General features: G+C 45.7%; 1 protein-coding gene across 1 annotated transcript in view; it reads right to left on the minus strand.

Annotated features, from left to right (window-relative positions):
• The window catches only part of LOC142817396 (uncharacterized), a 60,903-nt gene that overhangs the window by 25,064 nt on the left and 11,453 nt on the right, over positions 1–24,386 (minus strand). Inside the window, exons 2-3 of the mRNA XM_075894418.1 lie at positions 6,366–6,475; positions 3,940–4,005 (exon numbers count right to left, since the gene is read on the minus strand). Coding sequence (XP_075750533.1) covers positions 3,940–4,005; positions 6,366–6,475 — 176 coding nt within the window. The remainder of the gene's footprint in view (positions 1–3,939; positions 4,006–6,365; positions 6,476–24,386) is intronic.

Consider the following 24,386-nt stretch of genomic DNA (forward strand, 5'->3'; position numbering starts at 1 on the left):
AGAGGGATTTCTAAGATTGGCCAGCCCGCACAAGGACTGGTGGTCAGTCACCACTTTGAAGGGGCGACCGCAGAGATGAGGCCGGAATTTGACTGTCATACATGACTATGGGGCATTCTTTTTCTGAAGTAGAATAGGTGATCTCTGCTCGAAAGAGGGTACGACTGGCGTGAGCTATCGTGTGCTACACGCCGCTGTGTCGTTGTACATGACAGCGCCTAGTCCGACTTGCTGGCATCTGTGTCGACTTCAGCGTCCTCATCAAAATGGGCATGAAAAGGGGCTCCTTGCATTCTCTGCAACGTTTCTTCCCCAAAATTGTTCAATGTTTGTAGAAGATTGTTGTACAGCTTGAACAATGTGTGCTGGTGTCTTACAGATAAAGCGTCGCAGGATGTGGATGCATTCACGTGACGCCTGGTCGCTCTCCTTCATGTATACGTATGGTTAATGTCCATTATCACGATTCCACCTTTAATTGCGGCGATTTTAGGGGGCCCGACTTTCATAAGCTACGCCTTCGCTTGGTGTAGCGCCGCCAGAATGACATGCAGCATAGCCATATGCATGATCTGTAGCATATTGTGCACATGCTCGCATCAAAGAAACGAGAGCTACCACCGTGGTAGCTCAGTTGGCAGAGCACCGGACGCGTTATTCGAAGGTCGCTGGTTTGGTCCCTTCCCCCCGCAAGTTATATTTTCCTTCACTTTTCTTTCTTCACGATTACATTACAATTACCTCGAATAACACCCCCGATAATTTCCTTGACATAATTGTCTGTCAGTTCTAAATAATACTGTATACACTAAAGCAAACGTGTTCATAAATTTACCGTTATTTTTTCTATTTTACTTTGACATACAAGACCCGAAAGACAGTTTTGACATACAAGACCCGTATCTGCATGTAATCTGAAAATGTCGTCGAAAGACGATAGTCTTGCATGTGGAGAGAGTGACCAAAACATTTATTTGATGCTCTGCGCAAGAAAATTGGTGAATAGTATTCCGGAGGCTCGAGAGTGCAGCGGAGGTGAACGAGTGCATCAAGTCACGTCACACGTGAGACATGAGCGCCATCTGGCAGCTTTATTTGGAAAACAGAGCACGTGGCCCTGAGACGGGCGTGCGCGCCCGTCTCAGAGGTGATAAGGTGTAGAACGCACGGTGACGGGTAGGTGCCACCACCGTGTCGTCTTAGCAAAGCGTTGGAAACACTCACCTCTTCGTGCAAATGTTGCATGGCCAGCGCAGCGTGCTAAGCGCTACGGTCCTTAGAACTACTTATAATGAATTTTCTAGTAAACGACGAACATGCAGAATATATACGTGTTGTTATGGTGCCTCAGATATGCGCAATATTTGCTTTTCAATTGACAATCGCACACGTATGAACGCTGATCCTTGAGCCACATTGGTGGGCGCTGCGGATGGGGTCGGCCGTTCGAGGTATCGGCTGGTGTTGTCTAGAGTACGCGGTTCGTGGTAACGGTGGACGAACAGACAAATGTACAGACGGACAGACCAAAATTTTTGCGTTGAAGGTCCGCAAGAAGAACTATCGTCTTTAAAAGTATGGCCTGGCATGTCAATGAAAAGGAAAAACTATGTGTTCTTTTTTTTTCATTGTCGGAGAGGGTATATCTTCTGGTTACTGCGAAAAACAGTTAAAGCTCATTGTTACTGCACCGGTTGACGGCAGATGTGAGCTTGCATGCTGTGTCTTGTAACACATTTTTGTTCTCCCCGTCTGTGTGGCGTAAAACCAGAATTAAGGAAGAGATTTGTATAGCCTTGCTATCGGCTAAGCGTCCGCCAGCTTTCTTCGCGGACCGAGGTGCCTCCATCAGCAGAACCTCCTTTTTTTATCATCTGATCGCATGCATTTCACTCACGTATTTTCGTGACGGAAATAAGGCATGAGAGTCTCGGTGGACTTCGACATGAAACAGTCTTCCAGTTTCCCACTTTTTGTAGAAAAGCCAAAATGCGTGTCTAAAATCAGCTGTATATAAAAAAATTGTCGTGCGGTTAGTAAGGAAGGTTGAAAACATTGTGCGTCTTTTTATTTGCATTTGTTCTTCGGGGCGCGTCTGTCGGAGCCCTTCCAGCTCCTAGCTCCTTTGCACCTCGTGTCTGTCGTGCCTGACATGTCATGGCGAGAACTTTGTGATGGTGGTAGTGGTTAGAACAGGAAAAAGGCACCTAATTTTTGCGGCCCGGTCGGGAGAGTGGCGCAGTGCCTAAGAACTTTGTTGGGGCTCTGAGTGACTAATATTCAGGAAAGCCAGAGTCCCCTGGTCCTCCTTGCCCTCAGATTTGGTTAGTGGCACCCACGATGAGACCAGAAGTCAAAGTTTTGTCGTCATGTCTTGAGCCCTCTCGACGGCCTAGAGTTGAGAGTGAAGACTGCTGCTCTTCAGAGATGCGTGTCATTCCTCCTTAGTGATGGGTGGAGAGGCATCAAGCGCGGGGCACAACCAGAGCATGTGATTGACAAAGCATGAGTCATAACCACATTTGGGGCATGACTGTCAGTGGGGGGGGGGGGGGGGAGGGGGGTCTATCCATTTTATTGAGGGATCCAGGAGTGGTATACAGTTAAAGCTGGAATTTCATGCAACTTTGTTTTTACCTAAGTATGTATAGTGCGCCACAAAGTGCTGCGGTCCTCCTGTGTGCATATTAGTGAGTCCTAGTTTCGTTCCGATGTATAGTGCATTTGAATTTGAATAGGATATCAAAGCGTTTGGAGAAGTATGAGTGTGCTTGCATAAGGCTTCTTCAATTCGGAATGGGGCTGCGGGATGGGGCTTCATATGCTGAGGGTAAAAACAATCTTAGCCGGTTGAAATTTCCTGGTTATCACAATTTCGTGGTTAATTCAGCTCTCTGGCAAGTGAGAATACACCGTTGAGCCATTGGGGTATCGAGTGCTTAACCAGCAAGCACTTCATCATCCATCTTCTCAATCTTTTCAAAGTCCTTCGCGAATAATCGCGGGCAGGGTGACAGCGGGTACGATCTAATCATTTGTTGCGCCATTAGATAAAATCGCGGTAGCAAACTAGGTGGTGCAAACTGTGAGCTAATCAGAATTGCAGCGTACGGACTTTGCTGTATTTGTTTAGGCTTCTGACTCTTAATTTGTTTAGGCTTCGGTCTCTTAAAGATTGCGACATTTGATGCTATTATTTCATTTAAATTGTGAAGTTATTAGGACTGAAGCTTTGCCGAATAGGTTGACCTCAACCGACGATACATTCGATAAGCAACATGACAGCTCACATAACGAGTAAGACAAGCTAAACTACAGGTTTGAAAATTAAAAGTTGACCCTGGCGATGATAACGTTAGCTCGTATAGGTCCTAAATAATATAGTTAAAATAGTTAAACAGTGTTCGTAGAGAAAAATGCTAGTTTTTCCACTCGTTTCTTACTTTAAACTCAATTATATCATAATAATTATTATTCTTTTCGAGGAGTACCAATTGTTTTCTTTTGTCTGTTCTACGTAGGCACAAACAACTCCTACGTTTCCTAATTTTTCTAAGATAACTAATTGCTTATTTTTTTCTCTTGTATTTTCCGTATGCACAAACAACTACTGTGCTAGAATTAAAACTAAGCACTTGACACTTTTCGTGCTACAAATTCCGAAAAATGCAAATTCACCGAAGTCTTAATCGTGACAATTCACTAAACTATAATGTTCTTCCGATTTTAATAAACTGGTAGCGTTAAAAAGTGCCGAATTTGAAAAAAAGAAATTGTCTTTGTGTACTATCATCTTGGTTGCTGAGAAAACGATTCCTCAACATGATCAAAAATGCATGCGACGTACAACGCTTACTGTGTACTCATAAGGCAGACGCTTCTCAGATAGGTCATTATGTAGTTAAGTGGAGCACTGCCGACTATATAGAATGGACTTACCTGCACATTGGAAGTCTTCAGTGTCTTTATGCAGTTGTTTGCGAAATCACAGGCTCTATCAAAGAACTGCGTTTTTAAGAAAAGGAGCAAAATTAATATTAGTTCAACCATTCACTCACTTACATGGCTCTAAGAACTTCTCAGAAAAAGCAAATTCGTAAAAACGAGCCTTCTTTAGCCTGTGCACCTGGAGATGGCCTGCGTTCAACAGGTACACATTTTACTAACGTATGTAAAGTTCCGTGAACGTAAGATCTACATTGCATTACCAAGTTCATTACATTTTCAAAAAACGTCAGCGCATTTCAATGGGGCCCAAATACGCGCTTTTTCCAGCGGTCCTCAGTAAATACAGATGCACTGCGTTCAACAACGTCAATGTAAAGTTGTTATTTTACCAATGACTGACACAACCATAACCAAACCTGACACCTGCAACCTCCGAGGGTTGTGGTTCGGTTCTTGGTGGTGGCAGGTGTTGTTTTCATTCACCTCGCTGTCTCCAAATCTCTACCGCAATTACTACAGTACACACAAAGGGCTCCTAAACCACACCAGCTCAAAGGTAAGACAGTCGTTTCTTTCTCGCCTTCAGTATGCACTTCCTACAAGCACTACCTCCTCCTCACCGCTTATTTCTTCATAAAACACGTGGAATTTCAGCTGTGAGTCTTGGGGCCATTCGGGATTTCACGCTCTTCGGCTGCACTCTGATGCCTCCGCTTCCGTAGTCGCAAACGCGGAAAACTAGGTGAGACCAGTTTATCGTGCACGATGTTCAAGCGAGACAAAGCAGAACGGCCATAGGACCACATGTCAAAGCAAAGTTGGCGACAATTCACAACAAATATACATCTGCTATGTCGACCTTTCGAGAGCCTACTACGTCCCTGACGTCCCGTGAACGAAGTGCTGGTGTTACGAATTCTGCCGCAAAAACGGCACACACCGGGAAAGAATAACGTGCTTGTTATTTGCAATTTCAGAGCTTGCTAAGCGGCCTTTTAAAAAACATGCGAAGCTAGCGAAACGACCACGAGTGCACCATGAGCGTGGCGCATAGTCATGACAAGTCGTAACATGAAAATCATGACATGCATGTCATAATTTCTACGTTAGGGTCTGTGACTTATGTTAGTGATGCAGTCATGCCATACCATACCAGTTTTGCAAAATGTCATGTGGCCTAGTGGCTAAGGTACTCGGCTGCTGACCCGCAGGTCGCGGGCTCCAATCCCGGCTGTGGCGGCTGCATTTCCGTTGGAGGCGGAAACGTTGTAGGCCCGTGTGCTCAGATTTGGGTGCACATTAAAGAACCCCAGGTGGTCCAAACTTCCGCAGCCCTCCACTACGGCGTCTCTCATAATAATACGGTGGTTTTGGAACGTTAAACCCTACATATCAATCAAATGTCATGTGAACGAAACCACCGCAAGAGCTGCAGGACCATGAAATGTAAATAATGACATTTATGACCGATCTGTCATGATTTTCATGTTGTGACTAGTCAAATATGCTCTTCATACAGTTGTGTTATGCAGTACCTAGTTTGGTATCAATACCATTACCTAAACGGCCAGAAGAACAAAAGGTCGTAGGTGACTAGATAGATAGGTAGATAGATAGATAGATAGATAGATAGATAGATAGATAGATAGATAGATAGATAGATAGATAGATAGATAGATAGATAGATAGATAGATAGACAGACAGACAGACAGACAGACAGACAGACAGACAGACAGACAGACAGACAGACAGGATAGATAGATAGATAGATAGGTAGATAGATAGATAGATAGATAGATAGATAGATAGATAGATAGATAGATAGATAGATAGATAGATAGATAGATAGATAGATAGATAGATAGATAGATAGATAGATAGATAGATAGATAGATAGATAGATAGATAGATAGATAGATAGATAGATAGATAGATAGATAGATAGATAGATAGATAGATAGATAGATAGATAGATAGATAGATAGATAGATAGATAGATAGATAGATAGATAGATAGATAGATAGATAGATAGATAGATAGATAGATAGATAGATAGATAGATAGATAGATAGATAGATAGATAGATAGATAGATAGATAGATAGATAGATAGATAGATAGATAGATAGATAGATAGATAGATAGATAGATAGATAGATACCAAAAGTGCGTGCAGCACACAAAGAAATGCTTTCATTTAAAACCACTTGAAGTTCGCGCTCGTTGTGTCGTGTGTTCTGTTAGATTTCTCTATACCATATGCGCATTACTAAAGGGAGGTATGGCAGCTTAACGAAAGACGGCGATACGTTAACATTTGGTTGTCTTTAATGAATAAACCTGCGCACGCGCGTGAATGTATACTAAAGACTTTTTTCCGCATTTTTCTCTACACATGCACATGGAGAGGTGTTACCTCAGTGACCGTCTTCATACTCGGCAGGCTCTTGACGCAGTGCAGATCACGGGCGCAATGCTTCATGAAGTGATTAACCGAACGAGCAAGGTCAGCGGCATACTTGATACCTAAAAATAGCGGACGAGAATCATCCATATTAGTACAATATGTTAGAGAATATGCTGTAGGCAATCTTATGATATATGTTTGTTTGTTAGTTTGTTTCAATCGCACTAGCTGTTTCCGATAGGCACTCGCGATCAAAATGTGCAGCTCCATGATCTGAAGCGCGGAAGTACAGGTGCACTCTCTAAAAGGGAGAGTGATGAACACCAGCGTTGGCTACTAATTGAGTTTATTGGTAACAAAACACACTCATGAATGACGTGCTCCGCACAACAACAACCCATTTTTTATCAAATCGTTAACCACAACTCAATGAAGCTACCGAAATACGGTTTGCCATTATGTGGCTGTCGTTATAGGTATATCTTATACGGCGCTTTATAAGTGAGTCAACTAAGGTCAATTTGAAATATTTCATACTGCCTAAACGTCAAATTGCGTATCATTACAAGCTAAGAGGCATCTCAAAACGACTGGTGCTATTTTTTGTATGGCAAATTAGTGACAAAGACAAATTTTCAGTTCCAACGCACAGGGTGCATAAAACTTTTGCCGCCTTTTCAAGAAAGTGCGGTATGCACTTTCCTGAAAAGAAATATGCGGTAAAGCCGCATATCTATTATACGGTAAAGAAATACGGTAAAGTACACGGTAAAAAACATGCGGTAAAACCACGTGACTAGCGCTCCGTAATGCTGCACTATCAATCATGCTTCGATCGAAAAAACCTCAAGCGCCAACTGTAGGCCTATGCAGCTCATCAAGCGAGATTACGTTTCTGTTTTGCATACTGTGCTGTCAAAAATGCTGGCTCGCTAACACGTCGATGCCTAAAGCAGTGACAACTAATTGCCCCGCTGTCCACGTGTGGTCTTCTTTCGCTCAAAGCGTGGTAAAAGCGAGGAACAAAATAGGCGCCCACTACCACCTTTTGATTGACACTACGAGAAACGTACCGTAGAGTTATACCATCTCCCGCAAAAAGGAACCATTCCTACATGCGAAGCAGCAGGCGCTAACACTCACACTGGCGGCGACATTGCCGCTGGCGCTAATCGTGGCGTTCTACAAGAAAGAAACCTGGGGCGGTGAAAAGCACACAGCGAGGGACCGGCGTTTCCCACTGCAACATTCCAATCGCTGCTAATGGGCAGAGACAGAAGACTCTGATTGGACACGGGCGAGACCCGCAATCCGCTTTTCTTTAACGCACACATGGCGATTTTCAACGCGGTAGCATCCAAAAGCTCGTTTCGTGAAAATTCCGGCGGCGGCGGCGTTGGTTATCAGCAAAAATCGTCATCTTGTGCGCGACCAAAAAATCGAGTAAGATGCAAATAAAATAAATAAAAATTGGCAGATCCCAAATACAGTGGGAATCGATGATATGCGAAGCACGAATGAGAAATGTTGATATGTCACTTCACACAAAATCAGCACAACGTTACGAGGTGGAGGTGAATGATGCCGTATATGACTTCCGTGCCATGATTATAGGTTCGGATGTGTCGTTTACCTTCGTCCTTTATTCACGTCACTTGATACCAAATTTTGTATATGTAGAGCTAGTGAAACGGCCGCGAGCACGCTATGAGCGTGGTATGTTGTCATGTTCTTGCATAACACGCGTGTCATGATTATCAAGTTTGCACCAGTCATATACTTTCGTTATCTATTGACGTCACGTAACACCAAATTTTGTATATGTGGAGCTAGCGAAACGGCCTCGAGTGCATCATGAAGGGTCCAATATACTCGAACATGACGTTGACGCGCTCGCACGCTGGGCACAGCGACGCTACGTTAGCAAAACGCGAGCACTCTATAGTCTGACGCCAGGCGCGGCCCGACAGCAACCGGCGCGAAATGCATCATGCTGAATTTCGCACCAATTCGTTACCCAGACAACACTGCGTCACCCTCTTTTCTTGATGGAGGGACACCGCACGATCTGAAACGCACATGCGTCAAAGCAACGCAGCTCGGCGCGTGTCTGCCAGTATATGCCAGGACCGGTGCCTGGCGTGGCAACACCGGCGTGACGCGACGAAATGAACGCCGGCGAGCACACGCACCATGTCACGTCGAAATGTATTCGCGCCTAGACTGTGGCATGTAGTCATGTTCTCACATGACACGCATCTCATGATCATCATGTTTGCACCAGTCACATAGCTTCGTCATTTATTGGCGTCGCGTAATGCCAAATTTGGCATATGTGAAGCTTGAGAAACGACCGCAAGCGCATCATCAATGTGGCATGTAGTCTTGGTGTTACATGACACGCATGTCGTCATTATCCTGTTTAAATGTGTCATTTAACTATGTCGTCCGTTCGCTTCACGTAATACCGAGTTTCGTACATGTCAAGCTAGCGAAACGGCCGCGAGGCGCATCATGAACGTAGCATGTAGTCATTCTGTTACATGACACACATCTCATGTTCATCATGTTTGCTCCAGTATCATGCCTTCATCATTCATTCACGCCCCGTATTACCGAATTCGGTATAAGTGAAACTAGCGAAACGGCCGCGAGCGCATCATGAGCGTAGTATGTAGTCATGTTGTTACATGACGCGCATGTCATGATTTTCATGTTAGGGTCTGTCGCTTGGGTTCGCCATGCAATCATGTCATACCATACCAGTTTTGCAACATGCCATGTGAGCGAAACCACCGCAAGAGCTCCAGGACCATGAAATGTAAATCATGACATTAACGACATACATATTATGATTTTCATGTTATTACTAGTGAAATATGTTCTCCATGCAGTCATGTTATGCAATACTAAGTTTGGTATCGATACCATTATCAAAACAGCCAGAAGAGATAAACGTCATAGGCGGCTAGAAAGATAGATACGCTTAAAGTCGCCGACATTCGCTAAGAAATGCTTCGCATTTAATAAAAATGCGGGGTTTGAGAGAACCCGGGTCGTTTGCGTGGCAAGCGGGGGCTTCACCCGAGACGCGCGTCTGCTTGGAAACACAGTGAAACTAACTTTCTCTGCTTGGCAATGCACTGAAAGTAGCCCACGCTTAACAAACGCACGCATCCTGTATGAATGCTTCACAATGCAACATGTAATATCCCAGTATTAATGCGTGGTACAAGCGTACATTGCGACGGGGCTTGAGAACATGGGAATGAGACTATTATGACTTCATGCTTTAAAGCGGGCCAACCAGCATACCAAAGGCACACACGTTACTGCCCTTCTTCCCTTACGGCCATGTAGTGGATGCATAGCAAGCACGAAAAGATATCAGGCATACAACTGCGCCTGTTTTAAAGTATGCTACCAATGTCCCAGAATGCAGCCGTATGCGAAAGCTTCACTGGCACAAGCAATTTTCAAATCATTACGCACTGGCGACAAGATATCGCTATAGCTTTCAACTCTTAAAGGCGAATCTTGAAGGTCTCTCATGTTTTATTGTTAAACACCGCACAGGACACATCTCCCTCTCACACTACCTTGCAGGTCGAGATCCAGTGTCTATATATACGGGGTGGCCAGTCAACGGCTCTGCAACGCGAGCAGTCAGTTTTTTTTTAATTCGAAGCATTTCTTAGCGAAATTTGGTGACTTTGAGCGTATCTATCTATCTATCTATCTATCTATCCATCCATCCATCTATCTATCTATCTACCTATCTATCTATCTATCTATCTATCTATCTATCTAGCCACTTACGTTTGGTTGCTCTCGTGGTCACCCCCTTAACTTGGCGTGAACAAAATTAAGCATAGGAGGGTAAGGTGGTTTGACGAATATGACGCGCTGGTGAAGACATGAATAATGTCACAATCCTGTCACGTACGTCGTCAAAAACTTCCCGCCAGACAGTGGCATATACCCCCGGGCGGGTATGTGCCGCTGGTATGCGGGTATGTGCCATAGGCGATCGACACTTAGTATCTACCCAGGAACGACGAGAACACACGTGGGCAATTTTAACGCGCGAGCGTTAAGAAATATCCGACATCGGTAGCGTCGACCCGACAAATGCAAATAATACATGTCAGGGTCCCAGCTTGAGTCGAACCCAATTATTCTGCGTGGCAATGAAGCATTTTACCACAGCTACGCCAGTTCTCGTAACTACTTTCCAAATGAACGCTAATTTGCGTGAAAAGTCGATAGTGGTTGCAGTGCTGTCTACCCAATTTAAACATTGCATGTGTACTCCTTGGATATAGCCATCAGCTCGGGTTAACGTCAATTGCGGTAAGTTGGCATGCGCTGAAGTTGATTTATGTAGCAGTGTCCAGGGCCAGCATCCTCGTGAGAATCAGCGCTTCATATCAGCTTCCGGTGTTGCCGATACGCATGTTCCAGTCGGCATCGTTTTTTAAGTGCAAACAACTGGTTATATAAATATCTGCAACTCTTCAGCATATGTCTGTGCGTGCAACATTTATACATATATTTAGCATCATTTCATGACGTGTCGCTCGATAAATATAGCAACACTGTCACCATCCCTCCGCATGCTTCACATAAAGTCGATTCCCAGGTACGTGGGATCTGCCAAATATTTTTCTATCAAGAAATTCTTTATCTGAAGCTGCCTGCGTCGGCGTTGCAAGGTGAGAAAGGGGAGGAGCAAAGGAGAGGAAGGGAGCGTACGAGAGGAGGGGACGTGCATGCGCATAGGGCTGGTCACGCCGCACCCCTGATTGACCTCGACGACAAGACGCTTCGCTTCTAAAGAAGACACTTCCCGCGCCAACGTAAAGAGCCAACATGACGTGGATCAACGTGGTCAAAATAACATGCTATCGATAAAGCTTATTTCTGTGGAATACAAAGTTATAGATGAGTCACTGACACGATCGGACCATTTCTCTTCCATATAAATGGTTTCCAACAACTCTCCAGCAGTTTGTTTGCTGCTTTTGCCTAACATCAGCGCTTTTGGAAAGCATGATGCACATCGACGGGCATTGCAATGTGCGGAAATGTGTGCGTAATTTCGCTGCAACTGTGTTATTAGTATGCTCCCTCATTCAATCATTAATGTGACGCCCTGTTTCTCTTATGTGGGTCTTGCCACAGCTTAGGCGTATCAACCCTTGTGCACAGTGCGTAAAAGGCTTAGCGTGCTGCTTCTGGCAGCTAGCCCTCGACTCGACACATGTGATACGCCCTTACGAAAATGGGTTTGACCTTCCTGTCACCCACAAGTATACCTATCAGTTACCCCAGTCACCTTCCGGTAGACTCGACCTTTCTGTGGACCTGGTCTGCAGATTTTCTGCAGACGCCAAACAGACGGCAAGCAGACTTTTTTAATAATGTGCATCCGGAGTGCATGCACCTAGATGTATGTAACATATATGTATGTATATACAAATTTTCGAAGGTGGCCCATTTGATTACAATGATTTAATGGGTTTCATCTTTCAGTCCCCTATCAGTGACCCACCATGCAGTCACCCCCCATACCGACCTCGTCTGCAGATTTTCTGCAGATGCCGAGTAGAGGGCAAGCAGACTTGTCTGTTGGTCTGGGTCTTTTGAGCGCGTGTGTGGATGCATATATATCATACATTGAGGGTCATGACACAGGATTACCTACCAGTCAACCGCGAGTCACCCCCCTACAGACCTGGCCAGCCGATTTTATGCAGACGCCGAGCAGACGGCAAGCAGACTTGTCTGTTTATGGGGGTCATGTGCATGCTTGTGCGAATATATATATATATATATCGAACGCGTTATTCGAAGGTCGCAGGTTCGGTTCCTGCTCACGGCTGGTTATTTTTTCACCCTCTTTTCTTTCTTTCTATTTACATTCCATTTGTTGTAATAACTTCCCCTATACATTCCTTGGCATTATTGTCTGTTAGATCTCATTAATACCGGTCGGGCCGCAAACACCAAGATGCCGACGCTTTGTCACGCTGTCCGCTGTTGCAAAATCATGACGCATCTACCTGCTGCGCAGCACCTCCCAGCCAAGAGACCACGCAGATGACCAGTCTTAGTCCCATCGAGCCCACTGCACCGGATGACTTCCTTCAATCCGCAGACCTCACCTCGCTCCAACGTGCAGACACATACTGCCGTACAATCATCGATCGGCTCACCGGCTCATCTCGTGCTCCCAACAGCCGCTTGCGACGACAACTCACGCGTTTCAAACTTCATGACGGAACGCTACTTCGACAAACTTACCATCCTCTCGGTAGCCGATGGGTCCCGGTCATACCTCGCTCACTTCGACTCCAAGTCTTAGAAGCCTTTCATGACGACCCGACGGCTGGCCACTTGGGTTTTCATAAAACCTACGATCGCATTAAGACTCGCTGCTTCTGGCCTGGCCTCTCCACTAGTGTTTCCAGGTACGTCACTTCCTGTTCATCATGTCAACACCGAAAACGTTCGACATCTCTTCCCGCCGGCCCTCTACAGCCTCTCCCGTGCCCATCCGCTCCCTTCGAGTTCGTCGGCATAGACTTATACGGACCCCTTCCGCTTACCGCCGCCGGTCACCGCTGGATTGTTACTGCCGTAGACCATCTTACTCACTACGCTGAGACGGCAGCTCTTCCTACTGGAGCTGCCAGCGAAGTAGCCGACTTTGTTCTGCGTGCCATTATCCTGCGCCACGGCGCCCCTCGTGTTCTCCTGAGTGACCGTGGCAAGACATTTCTTTCTCGTGTGCTCGCTGAAGTTTTACAGGCCTCTGACACAATCCATAAGACCACCTCGGCATATCATCCGCAAACCAATGGTCTTACTGAGCGTTTTCATAGAACTTTGTCAGACATGATCTCTATGTATGTCCAACCCGATCACAAGAACTGGGACACAATACTACCTTTCGTCACGTTTGCCTATAACACTGCCATACAACGCACTACAAGTTACAGCCCGTTTTTTCTTGTGTATGGCCGTGCACCATCTTTTGTTCTAGACACCAGCTTTTTGTCCACGCCTTCTGTCCCATCTGCGTCCCTTCCGGAAGAATTCGCTGCCCGTGTCAACCACTGCCGCACAATCGCCCGCGCCAACACCTCTACCATTCAGGCCCAGCGAAAAGTTCGTTGTGATGCGACACGTCGAGTTGTGTCATTCTACCCAGGCGACGAAGTGCTCCTCTGGACACCTGTTCGCACACCCGGCCTCTGTGAAAAATTCATTCACAGATACCTGGGTCCTTACACCGTGCTTGAACGAACATCGGCCGTAAATTATCGCGTCGCGCCGGTTACTTCGGCTTCTGATCGCCGTCGTCGCGGGACCGAGATCGTCCATGTGTCTCGCCTGAAACCTTATATCCAGCGCTCATACACTTACTAAATGAACGTCTTGCAGACCGCTTTCGTGTAGGGGGGAAATAGTGTGAGCGCTGATTGTGTTGCTCATCATTTTCACTTTCACCTGCGCATACAAAGCACCGTGATCATCATCATCGTAGCGGCTCGCTGCTTGTTCGGTTGCTGGCTCGCGCGTCTGGGTTGACAATAAAACGGTCGCTCCTTCGTACCTGACGTCGTCTCACAATATATATATATATATATATATATATATATATATATATATATATATAGAGTCTAGTAGAGCCTCCGTGAGCGGTCACAACGTGGTTTATTTCGACGTTTCGGCCTAGAGTCTGGCCTTCATCAGGAATAAAGATACAGTTTGTCGGTGCTCAGCTTTATACAATCTCGAATCAGAGGGCAAGGTAAGAGGGAAAAAAAGGAAAGAAAAAAAAAGAAAAAAAAGAAAAGGAAAGAAAAAAAGAAAAAAGAGAAAATTATATATATATATATATATATATATATATATATATATATATATATATATATATATATATATATATATATATATATATATACACTTGCAGACATCATATTCAAATGTAAATCTCTAACGTCTCAACTTTTGCTGCTCTTTTTCGGCATGGTCGCTAACGGTTATTGCGATAGCCCTAAGAAGCCACGCTTTGTTTCTAGACATCGAAATAGCTTTTTCATTGCGCTGATTTTCGCTTTTCTACAAAGGAAGACCCACCAGCTAATAGTCTGTCCTATCAAAGTATATAACAGCAGTTTACTCAAGCTTCCAAAGATTGAGCAGTTATGAAGCGATAATTTCGCGGGAGGAATACATCAATCACAAAATTCGTTCTACGTTGTTATTGATGAATTCAACGTCAGTCACCAGTTCTATTAGACGTGTGGAAACAGCCGTGCTTTTATCAACATCCAAATACTTTGAAGAGTTCAGAAATTCAAGGCACATTCTTCAGTTAAAACGTTAGCAAGACGTCATAATTTGTAGAAGTAGATAATGTTTGCCGTCGCTAATGTTTACGGTCGCCATGAAATGCCATATTTGTCTAGTCATCAAAGTAAAATCATCGGTATCAATCGTCATCATTACTCAATTCGTGGAATATGGCGGAATCATGGGCAATAGCTTATACACTAGCGAGTCCCTCAATAGTCGACACTTAGTAGCTTATCGCGCTCTAACGTTCCCTGCGCAAGTAAGCACTTGCAGTTGGGAAATAGGTACAAGCAGGTACTTATGCTGCGCACCAGCCAAACGTATACGTACATATCCTAAATGGCATTCTGGCGCTAGCCCTCCCCCCCTGCCCCATTGTGAACGAAATGCTCGACATTATTCGAGCAAGATACGACGTCGGCTGAACCAACAATGTGAGGCTATAGCAAGACGAGGCTGGTTCTTCATGAATGAGTACGCTGACACAGGATGTTAACTTAAACAAAGTTTCGTCATTTATTGATGCGAGAATTTTTTTTTTCAAAGTGATAACAATAAAGAGCCCGTTTCGCGGAAATTCCGGCGCAGGTGCCGGCATCGTTCGTTTTGAGTGCAGTATACCGGCGTTGTCCGAGAGCAAAAAAACCCAAATGGACGCAAATAATAAAAAACAATGCTTGCACTAGGCCGCTTGAGTACTCATACAAAGCAACCTTAGATGATTCTGATAACTAATATAATTGCTTGATCCAGGTTGAATATAATTGACCCAGGTTCACACGGTGCCTTCGTTGCACGAGGGAGGGCACGGAGTGACCGAAATAAGAAGCAATCGACGACCGGGCGCTCCACATAACTCCAGTTTCCCAAGCTACCAATAGTGTCATTTCTAAATTTAGCGGGTGGTGGTAGGCATAGATTGTTCAGCGAACTGGGAGCTCGGGAGAAACACACACGAAGCAAACAGGAGGCACACAGCACGAGCGCTCATGCTGTGTGCCTCCTGTTTGCTTCGTGTCTGTGTTCCTCCCGCGCTCTCAGTTCGCTGAACAATCTTGAATTACCAACTAGCCCACCTTTCTATCCTATTGGTAGGCATAGAGTTTCCTAAAATTAACTAGAGGGGACTCTGTCGCTGCGATCATTCAGCGACCATGGGAATGATGGGCAGTACACAATAGTCTTCGTACTTGCAGGCGGCGAATTGCACTTGCGGCTTCGTTTATTGCTGTGTTTCGGTTTTGCTTTGAAAGAAAGATTCAGCCCTTTTGAACTTCGTGACCTGATTTGGAAAAGTAATTCTGAAAGAATAAGGTGGTGAAGCGCAATCGCTGAACATTTGCTGATTTTTGTTTTGTAAGAAAACAGCTTCAAGCCACACGAACACACACTGAGCCAAAAGCAGGCCAGAAGTACGAAGATTAGACAAATCTGTGTACTACCCTCATACCACGCTCGCTGAAGCGCCGTGCGTTGCCGCTCCCATATACACTAGCGCCAGAGTTCCCTCCATGTATATTAGGAAACTCTATGGTGGTAGGCTCTTCCTACATTGATTCTCAGGGCAGTGAGGTTCCAGTTCGAGCACAGTAAGTCAGAGACACGACGTCAGCACGTCGTCGCTGGCGTCGCAGCCATCGCCTGCCTTTACCCTTCCCCATAGTGTTCTCTTGTTGTAAGTACTCGGGTTCTGTGACTGTCGCTTCGCAGCCATTTCTTCTTCTTGACCTCTGCACATGGCACACAGCCACTGCGGGTGATTGATTGGCCGAGTGTAAAGTGTATTCTTCCCAAAAATTCTGCATATTGTACATTTATGTCCACTAATAATATTTATAATCAGCTGCGGATTGGTTGAGCTAACTGTCACCTTTTCTTTTTTTAGCAACAGCAGTGAGTAGTGGATTATAGCAAATTTATGTGGTAGATGATATTTATGTGCTTGTGACCATAGTTTTCCGTGAAGCTGCACAAATTTCTGTGGCACATACTAGTTTGTCGGCGTTAACTGTTGCATTCCTAATTCTTATTGGTATACATTGGTGAGTATGAGAAATTACCCAGTTGCTGCGGCAGTTACCCGTTTATGATTATGATTTTTTTAGAAATGCTGCACAGTATATAGCACATACCCGACAGGCCGCACAAATAACGGCTAGGCTAAACGATTTCACCTTTAAACTCGTACACCTGTGCAAGAACCGCAATTCATTCTGTGGGGCAAAGAGGTATTCACCACCGAGCCATGTCAGGGCTTGAAACTGTTTGGGAATGAAACCCTATACACACATCATAAGTGTGCGTGGAGTCACGTTAACGTATTAAATATTGCGTAGCCTGGATCTGGACTAGGCTTCACATAATGTCAATTCAGAAACGAGGTTTCAAGAACCATCTATTACAAGGCGCTCAAGCATAATTGATCGTCACAGCATCAACGAAGTACGTAGCTGTGTATGTGTGCCTATTTCCCCAATGACGCACGGTGGACACGTCGCTTATTCACAGAATGATGAAATATAAAGCGTTTCAACGCCACAATTCGTCATTTCGGGAGTAGCTAGGCGTCACGCCGGCACCTCGCATCTGCAGGCGTGCACTGTGGCAAAATTTTAAACAACCACTGTTGTTTACTCGTGGCGTGCTTAAAGTAATAATATTTTTTTGTTGTTTTACGTTCCAAAACAACAATATGATAATGGGGGACGCCGTAGTGGACGGCTCTGGAAACGTTTACCATCTGGCGTTTTCGAACGCAAGAAGGTCAGTCGAGTTTACTTGATCTTGTAGTCCCGTTTGAACGCAAACTGCCCAAGTACTGCCAACATGAAGCGCATTAGCGCTTGCTATAACCGATTCAGCTTGGAAAGCGGCACTGACAGAGACCACCCTCAACTCTGTGAGTCGATTTACCACGGCTCTATTTTGCCTCACTTGCCGAGTTAGGCATACCGTGATTCATTAAATTGAGCCTCGCGCTCACACCCACGATTTCAGACGGATTTTTGCCATTCATTAACCACGTGCGCAGACCTCACCGCGTGCTGTTATGGCTGCAACGACCGAAGTAAATGAAAATGCATGGAACGAGCAAGAGCGAGGTGAAATGACTGTGGAAGCAGCCTCGGCAGAAACAGCGGAAGAAAAATCGATACTCAAAATCTCTGGTAAAAGGTAAGAGGGCTGAAAAAACCCAAAGCAGTAGGAATGCAACGGGGTGCGCGCAAGCTATAGACACTGGGCAGCCTGGAAGTCGGGCAGAAAAAAAGCAACGTGTAAAACTCGCTGCAAAACCCACCTGACACATTCAAGACAAAGTACACACCACCATCACTGCCAGAAGATCACCGAGAAGTCATCTATAGACCACCGCTCGGATTTCAACTTTCCAAATGGTCAATAGTAGCAAATATGCATTAGCAAGAGCTAGCAATATGTACCTTGAGGCGTACCGGACAAAAGTCGGAACGCAACTGCAATGGAGCCAGAATTTTATGACAGCAAACAGCCCAGACAACGATGTTGCCTTTGAAGTCTTACTTAACATACACGGACTAATACAAGCAAGAAATGACAGCGGAACAACTGATGTAAATAGTAAGTGCCGATGGCTATGAAATACTCGGCGCTTGAGTGCTGAGAAAATCGCTCTCCGCCATCACCTATTTTCACGGATTGCATGTTCCATTCTGCGTAAAAGTGGGTGGAGCCCTAATCAGATGCCGACCATACTGGGAAACACTACAGTGTATTGTAAAACCTGTGGAGCCCTGGGACACCGGAAGGAAATATGTCCCCAATCAAAGGCCAACTTCTGCTTCAAGTGCTGCCAAGGCAACAACAAAACACCTCAACATAAATACAATATGATGTGCAAGATCTGCAATCTCCCTCACGAAACTGCGGTAAAAGACTGCAAGCGAAAGCTCAAACCAGCTCCGCCTCCTTTTCACGTGCGCAATCACCGTTTGCAACAACAGCAGCAGGAGTCGATGCTGATTCGGTCCGTCGACTTGGGCGCGGACTCTTCACCCATTCTTAAGGGCACTATGAGTGACAACGTCTCTTGCTTACTTTAAAGAGGGAGGTTGCCTTTGCGAAACAGGCCCCACGCCCAATCTCAGCCAAGATCAACGCCGAGGTCAAGGAAGGCAGTGAGTAAAACACAAGCTACTAAACACAGTTCCAACTCCTCCTACCAAGAACCTGTAACACAGGTGCCCGAGGAACGCGAGATTGAAATGTTCCGTACACTTGAAAGCAAGTGAACCATGAATTGCTGAGAAGATGCAACGACTATAGCTGATTTTCGCCAATCAACTAGAAAATATCGAAAAGCGATTGGAAGAAAAACAGGAAGCCAAGCTCTAAGCAGCCCACGTACCTACTCTGCAGCAGCAACAACAGCAACAGCAAGCCATTCAGACTCTCACGACTACAGTAAAACCAACCTAAAGTAACATTTGACGAGTTTATTGCCCATGCAGATAAAAACTTTTGCCGCAATAAGAGCATGAACAGCAGTGCTGCAGAAAGCTTCAGAGCAAAACAAAAAAAGCCAAACTGTACACAGTCAGAGAAGCACGCACTAGCGATCCCTAGATGTTCAAGTCAGATAGCACATATTCGGAATTGACACTTTTGAAAGAAATATAATTTCTTAGAACAACGTTTCAGAAAGAAGACAGATAGAAAAGAGCGCACTTTCCTATCTGTCTTCTTTCCTAAACGTTGTCTGCGCACTGAGAAAGTATACTTCTTTCAAAAAAAGCGATACTAACCAGCCCAAGTACCTCTTCTTTTGCAGTGATAACACACGCGACAAGCAAAACAACACTCAAGGTATGGCAGTGGAATCTTATATCTATCAATTTCAAAAGGCAGAGTTATGACAACTATGCAACAGAATACAGACGACATAGGCCTGCAAGAAACCCAATCAGAAACAATCAAGTTCGAAGGATACGAAACCTATATGGTGGAGGGAAGGCCCGCACTGCGGTCTTAATACAGAAACTGCTTGTCGCACAGCAGCATAGCATTGTCACTTCCAAGGAACACACATTTGTGAAAATTCATCCAGCCATGAAAACGAATCAGAAAATTTTCATCCTAAAAATTTGTAGTCAACCGCCAGAATTTTTCACAAGCTTCAATGCACTTCTGGGAGAAGTGAAGGGGTCTACAAAATGACGAAGCTCGTGGTGGTGGGGGCTTTGAACGCGTATCACGCTGCTATGATTATCACAAAACAGGCAAGAAAGGAATAGATGTCCATGACAGAGCGCAACGCCATAAGTTAACTCTGTCGACGTATCCGCATACCCCGACAAGAATAGGGAACAGTTTATCAAGGTACACCAACGCAGATCTCGCCTTCACAGCGGGAATATCCAGAGTGGAATGGGTGAGACTGGAAAGTGACTGCCACTTGGGTGCAAACGGAGATAACTTACAAAAGGGCACCTCTCAAGATTGGTATGGCGAAAACCATGGACTGGACCACTTTCCGTAAAGAAGGGCTCACACAAGGTATTGAAGACCTGGAGGATTGGACCGTACCTGCGACATAAAAAGCACAGAAGTACACGAAGTAAATTCAGCTCACAGTTAAAAAACCAGCCGTGGACCCCCACCTTCTGCCCCTACAAGAAGCCCGTAGAAGCCTTATCCGTCCATGGAACAAGCAGGAGCGGAACAGGGTCTTAAAAACGAAGGCCGCCCACCTTGCGCGTGCAGTGCTGTGGCATAAATAAAAGTTTATTATACCTACCTCTCTCTTTCTGACGTTCTTTAACGTCCACTGACATCGCACAGTACGTGGGCCTGTACCACTTCACCTCCATCTAAATGCGACCGCCACGGCCGGGATCGAACTCGCGACCTTTCGGATGGGCATGGTTCAAATGTACCGAGAAGCGGAACCTGACTGGCAAATGATAAGGCTATGGGGACCCACTAACGTTTTTGCGTTCTACTTTCGAAGGCGAGGCTCAAGCGTCTTCTGAGTTTGCGGAACTTTACACCTAAAGCCATTATAAGAGTGCCCCAGACAGCACTGTCAGAGACTACATTTTAAGGCAAAATTACCCGAAAAAGGAGTAACGGAGCCCAATAGGCGCGCGCGATGAACGTATAGACCATTGAGGAGCAACCACAGAGGGAAGCGTGCCGTGTGCAAACCACTTAGTCTCCAAACTTGCTCCAAAAGGATGAACCACCCGGGGAATGTGGGCAGTGCGCAAAGCGTTGCCAAGGTCACTAGCTGTCATCCTCATCTCCTGACTCAGTCTTACGCCGTATTTCGCTGGTGATGGTTCGCGTTGCATCGCGCTCGGAATGCCCGACCACGGCCGCCTGGATTCGACGATCTATAGGAATGACGACGTGATGCTTGTGTGTACGCTTGCATGAACGTGGGCTGCTGCTTTAACGTTTTGCCGCACCCATGAAGTCTGGAGCAAGTCCCGACACGTCACCACGCCGCGCTGTATATCTCTGGCTTCAAGATAGTTACGACCAACGCACGACAGCAACAGTTGGGAAGGCCAACATAGCGGCCGAGCAGACAGCAGGCCTATCGGATATATACTTCAGTCCAACTCAGTGCAGAAATCAGCACTGGGTTCTTTCGCAAGTAGGTTCTAATTCTTTTTCTACTCTACTTGTCGCGTGTGCGATACGGAACGCCCTTGCCGACAACGGGCTCGGTCGTGTTGTATATCGCACGCACAAAATGCACCGCGAAGGTAAGCTTGGGCGTCTGCAGTTCGCCTGTGGTTTGCGACCGCATTGAAATTGGCCGCCATTGCCTTCGGCCTCCCGAACGCTCGATCATCGAGTGCTTGCCTGTCTTCGCCGCCGCGATTAGCTCCGGTATCACGATATTGGGTTGAGACCTCGTCGCTGTGTTGGGATTCGTCGAAAACATGTTGCGAGTTCTCGTAACGAGCTTGGTTGTAGTATGTCGCGCGCTGTAAGTGCACCAGCACGGGCTGGCGGGGCTTTCACTATAGCGTCGGAACTCAGTGAAAATTGGTCGCCATTACGGTTGGCTTTCCCGTCAGTCAGTCACAACATCTCGGCGCCGTTCGTTGGCCGCGGCGGCGGACTCGCGTTTTCGCGCTGCACTCACTCGAGTTTGTGGAAAATGGCCGCATTACCGTCAATTTCTTCGGCGCTGTTCGTGGTGACGGCCCAGCGTACGCTCGGTCTCCTGTTCGAAGTTCGCTGGCGGCAGACACTCCGCATTCAGTGCCGTGTTTGGCCTGGTGTTCGCTGGCTCGAGCTGAACGACGTCGCTCGCTTAGGAGTCGCCGACTTGCTGTCGGCACGGTGGTTTGCGGAGTTGTGGCTTCGGCTGCCGCTCCTAAGCTGTTGCGCTACGGGTATCGAAATGAGTCTTCGACGATGTGTGACATCATGGTGAAATTACTAGCATGTCATATCTCACGTATGTTTTTATTTCACGTTGCACGTATTTATCATATGCATTCGTATTCATCCTCTGTCACGTGTGACTTGCTATTTTACATACTTATTGTGCAGCCGTGGGCACACACCGTGCTGACGACTGTATGCGCTGGTGTCTGCGATGCCTGTCATTCATCTCTTTCGTCAGAGCAGCTTCAAAAGGGCTGTGCGAGATGTGAAGGTAAAGTTATTTGCGTGTCATATTTTACACGCGTGTTTTAATATTACCTTGCATGTATATTTGCTATATGCGTGCATCCTCACTGATTCGGCACAGCCACGCCGGGTAATCTCACGCGCATTGGAGGCCGCGGTGTCCCGAGAAATCTCGACAGGCGTCCTCTAAGCAGCGTAACCGTCCTCTAGGCCAGACCCCTCATTTGGGAGTAATAAAGTTTGGATCATCATGATCTTCTTCTTCTGTTACGTGTGTTTAACTATTTTTACTATTCTATTGTATGTACAACCGCGGGAACACAAAAGGCAGAAGGCTGCTTGCGCTGACGTCTGCAATGCCTGTCATCTATCGCTTCCGTCGGAGGAGCTCCCCAAGGAGTGAACAAGATTTGACAACGAGACTGGACTTCTGAACTTCACCATAAATTCACTTAAAAGAATAAAGAAACTTCATGTGTATGTAGAAAAATAAAATATTTCGATGTCTCACTTTTGTCTTTCGTTGCCCTGACCGCAAAATCAGTTACACATAGGTGACTAACTACTTTTTCGAATGCTCTTTTCTACGCTATTCGTTGCTCACTGTGCAGAAAAACAGGGGAAAAAAGTATTGGGCCTGGCTGAAAATAAATAAAAAACAATGTTTGAACTGGGGGTAAAAAGTTCATCCAATTGGAATATTTGAGTGGATCAACTGTTTGTCTGGCAAGGTGCAACTGTGAGAACTAACGGTTGCCCGTTAAGGTGTAAATGTAAAAGGAGCAGGAGGAGGATTGAAAGAGGAAGGGCAGGGAGGTTAGCAGTAAATGTGGGGAATAACTGTTGCCCTATTAGGTGCAAATGTGAAGACTAAATGTTAGTACTTCGAGGTGAATTGTATGACTAACGGTTACTCACTAAGGTGTAAATGTGAGGACTAAATGTCAGCCCATTGAGCTCGACTGTTGAGACTAACTGATAGACGCGGTGGCGTTAGTCCTTAAAAGAAATCATGGTTGTGGCAGCCCCATTAGTCTTCAAAAGGACGAACCACACACCCTTTTAACACCCTTTTGCCTTAGAGTGTATGTACCTAATCGTGTAAGCTTTCTGCGATAAAGTTACTAAGATCCAGCTGGTAATTAGGTCAATTTTTAGCAAAATTTGGGTGAAAATATCAAGCGGGCTGTTGTAGCACTAAAAAGACTCTCAGCCCTCCTACAATACGAAATGCCATCTAGCGGACATTCTGGGGACTAATTCTAGAGGTGGCTACCACATACAGAAAACGCACGACCCACGCCTTAAGGAGCTTCGCCCCAAAAAGAGAACGTCAACTAGCATCTTCACTGCAGAAATTGATACAGCAGAAGAAACAGCGATAGCCCTATCTAAACCTGTGCTGATACAGCCATAAGACTAACCGATTTCCAAACAACTTGTAGAAATTTTCAGAAAACCAAAACTTCCAAGCACACCTTACAAATTCTCGCCGCTGCAGCAAGCATCCAAACCAAGACGTACAACGTTTCGCATCCAGGTCATGAGTCCCTGATGGAAAATGAGACAGACGATACTTTCGCCCGAGCTCATGTTCATCGGGCATTCCTACAGGATGCACCACGCAGGATAACATACTTGATGTACCTAAAACGTACAACAAGATATCACAGCAGTACAGGCTAGATAGAATAATTCAAATGCCAGCTCACCCAGCCGGAATAGGAGAGAGGCAGTAACCCTCAAGAAGCTTCAAACGATCGTTTACTTTCACGGTCTTTAACTCATCTCCCCACCTTAGTGCTTGTACAGCTACAAGTATACTGTGATGTAACGGACGCCATATGTCATACCACGCGTCATATGGTATGGGGATGCAGGAAAAACTCTGGAATCGCTACACTAATCGAAGAGCACTGGGAGGCCAAGTTATACGACGAAGGCCTGAAGAATCAGAGCTGCCTGGTTCGACGGACGCCATTACTGCGCAAACATTTTTTCACCTCGGATTGAAGCGCAAATAGTTTCTTGGTA

This window comes from Rhipicephalus microplus, chromosome 5, assembly GCF_043290135.1.
Source record: "Rhipicephalus microplus isolate Deutch F79 chromosome 5, USDA_Rmic, whole genome shotgun sequence".
Classification (NCBI taxonomy): Eukaryota; Metazoa; Arthropoda; class Arachnida; order Ixodida; family Ixodidae; genus Rhipicephalus; species Rhipicephalus microplus.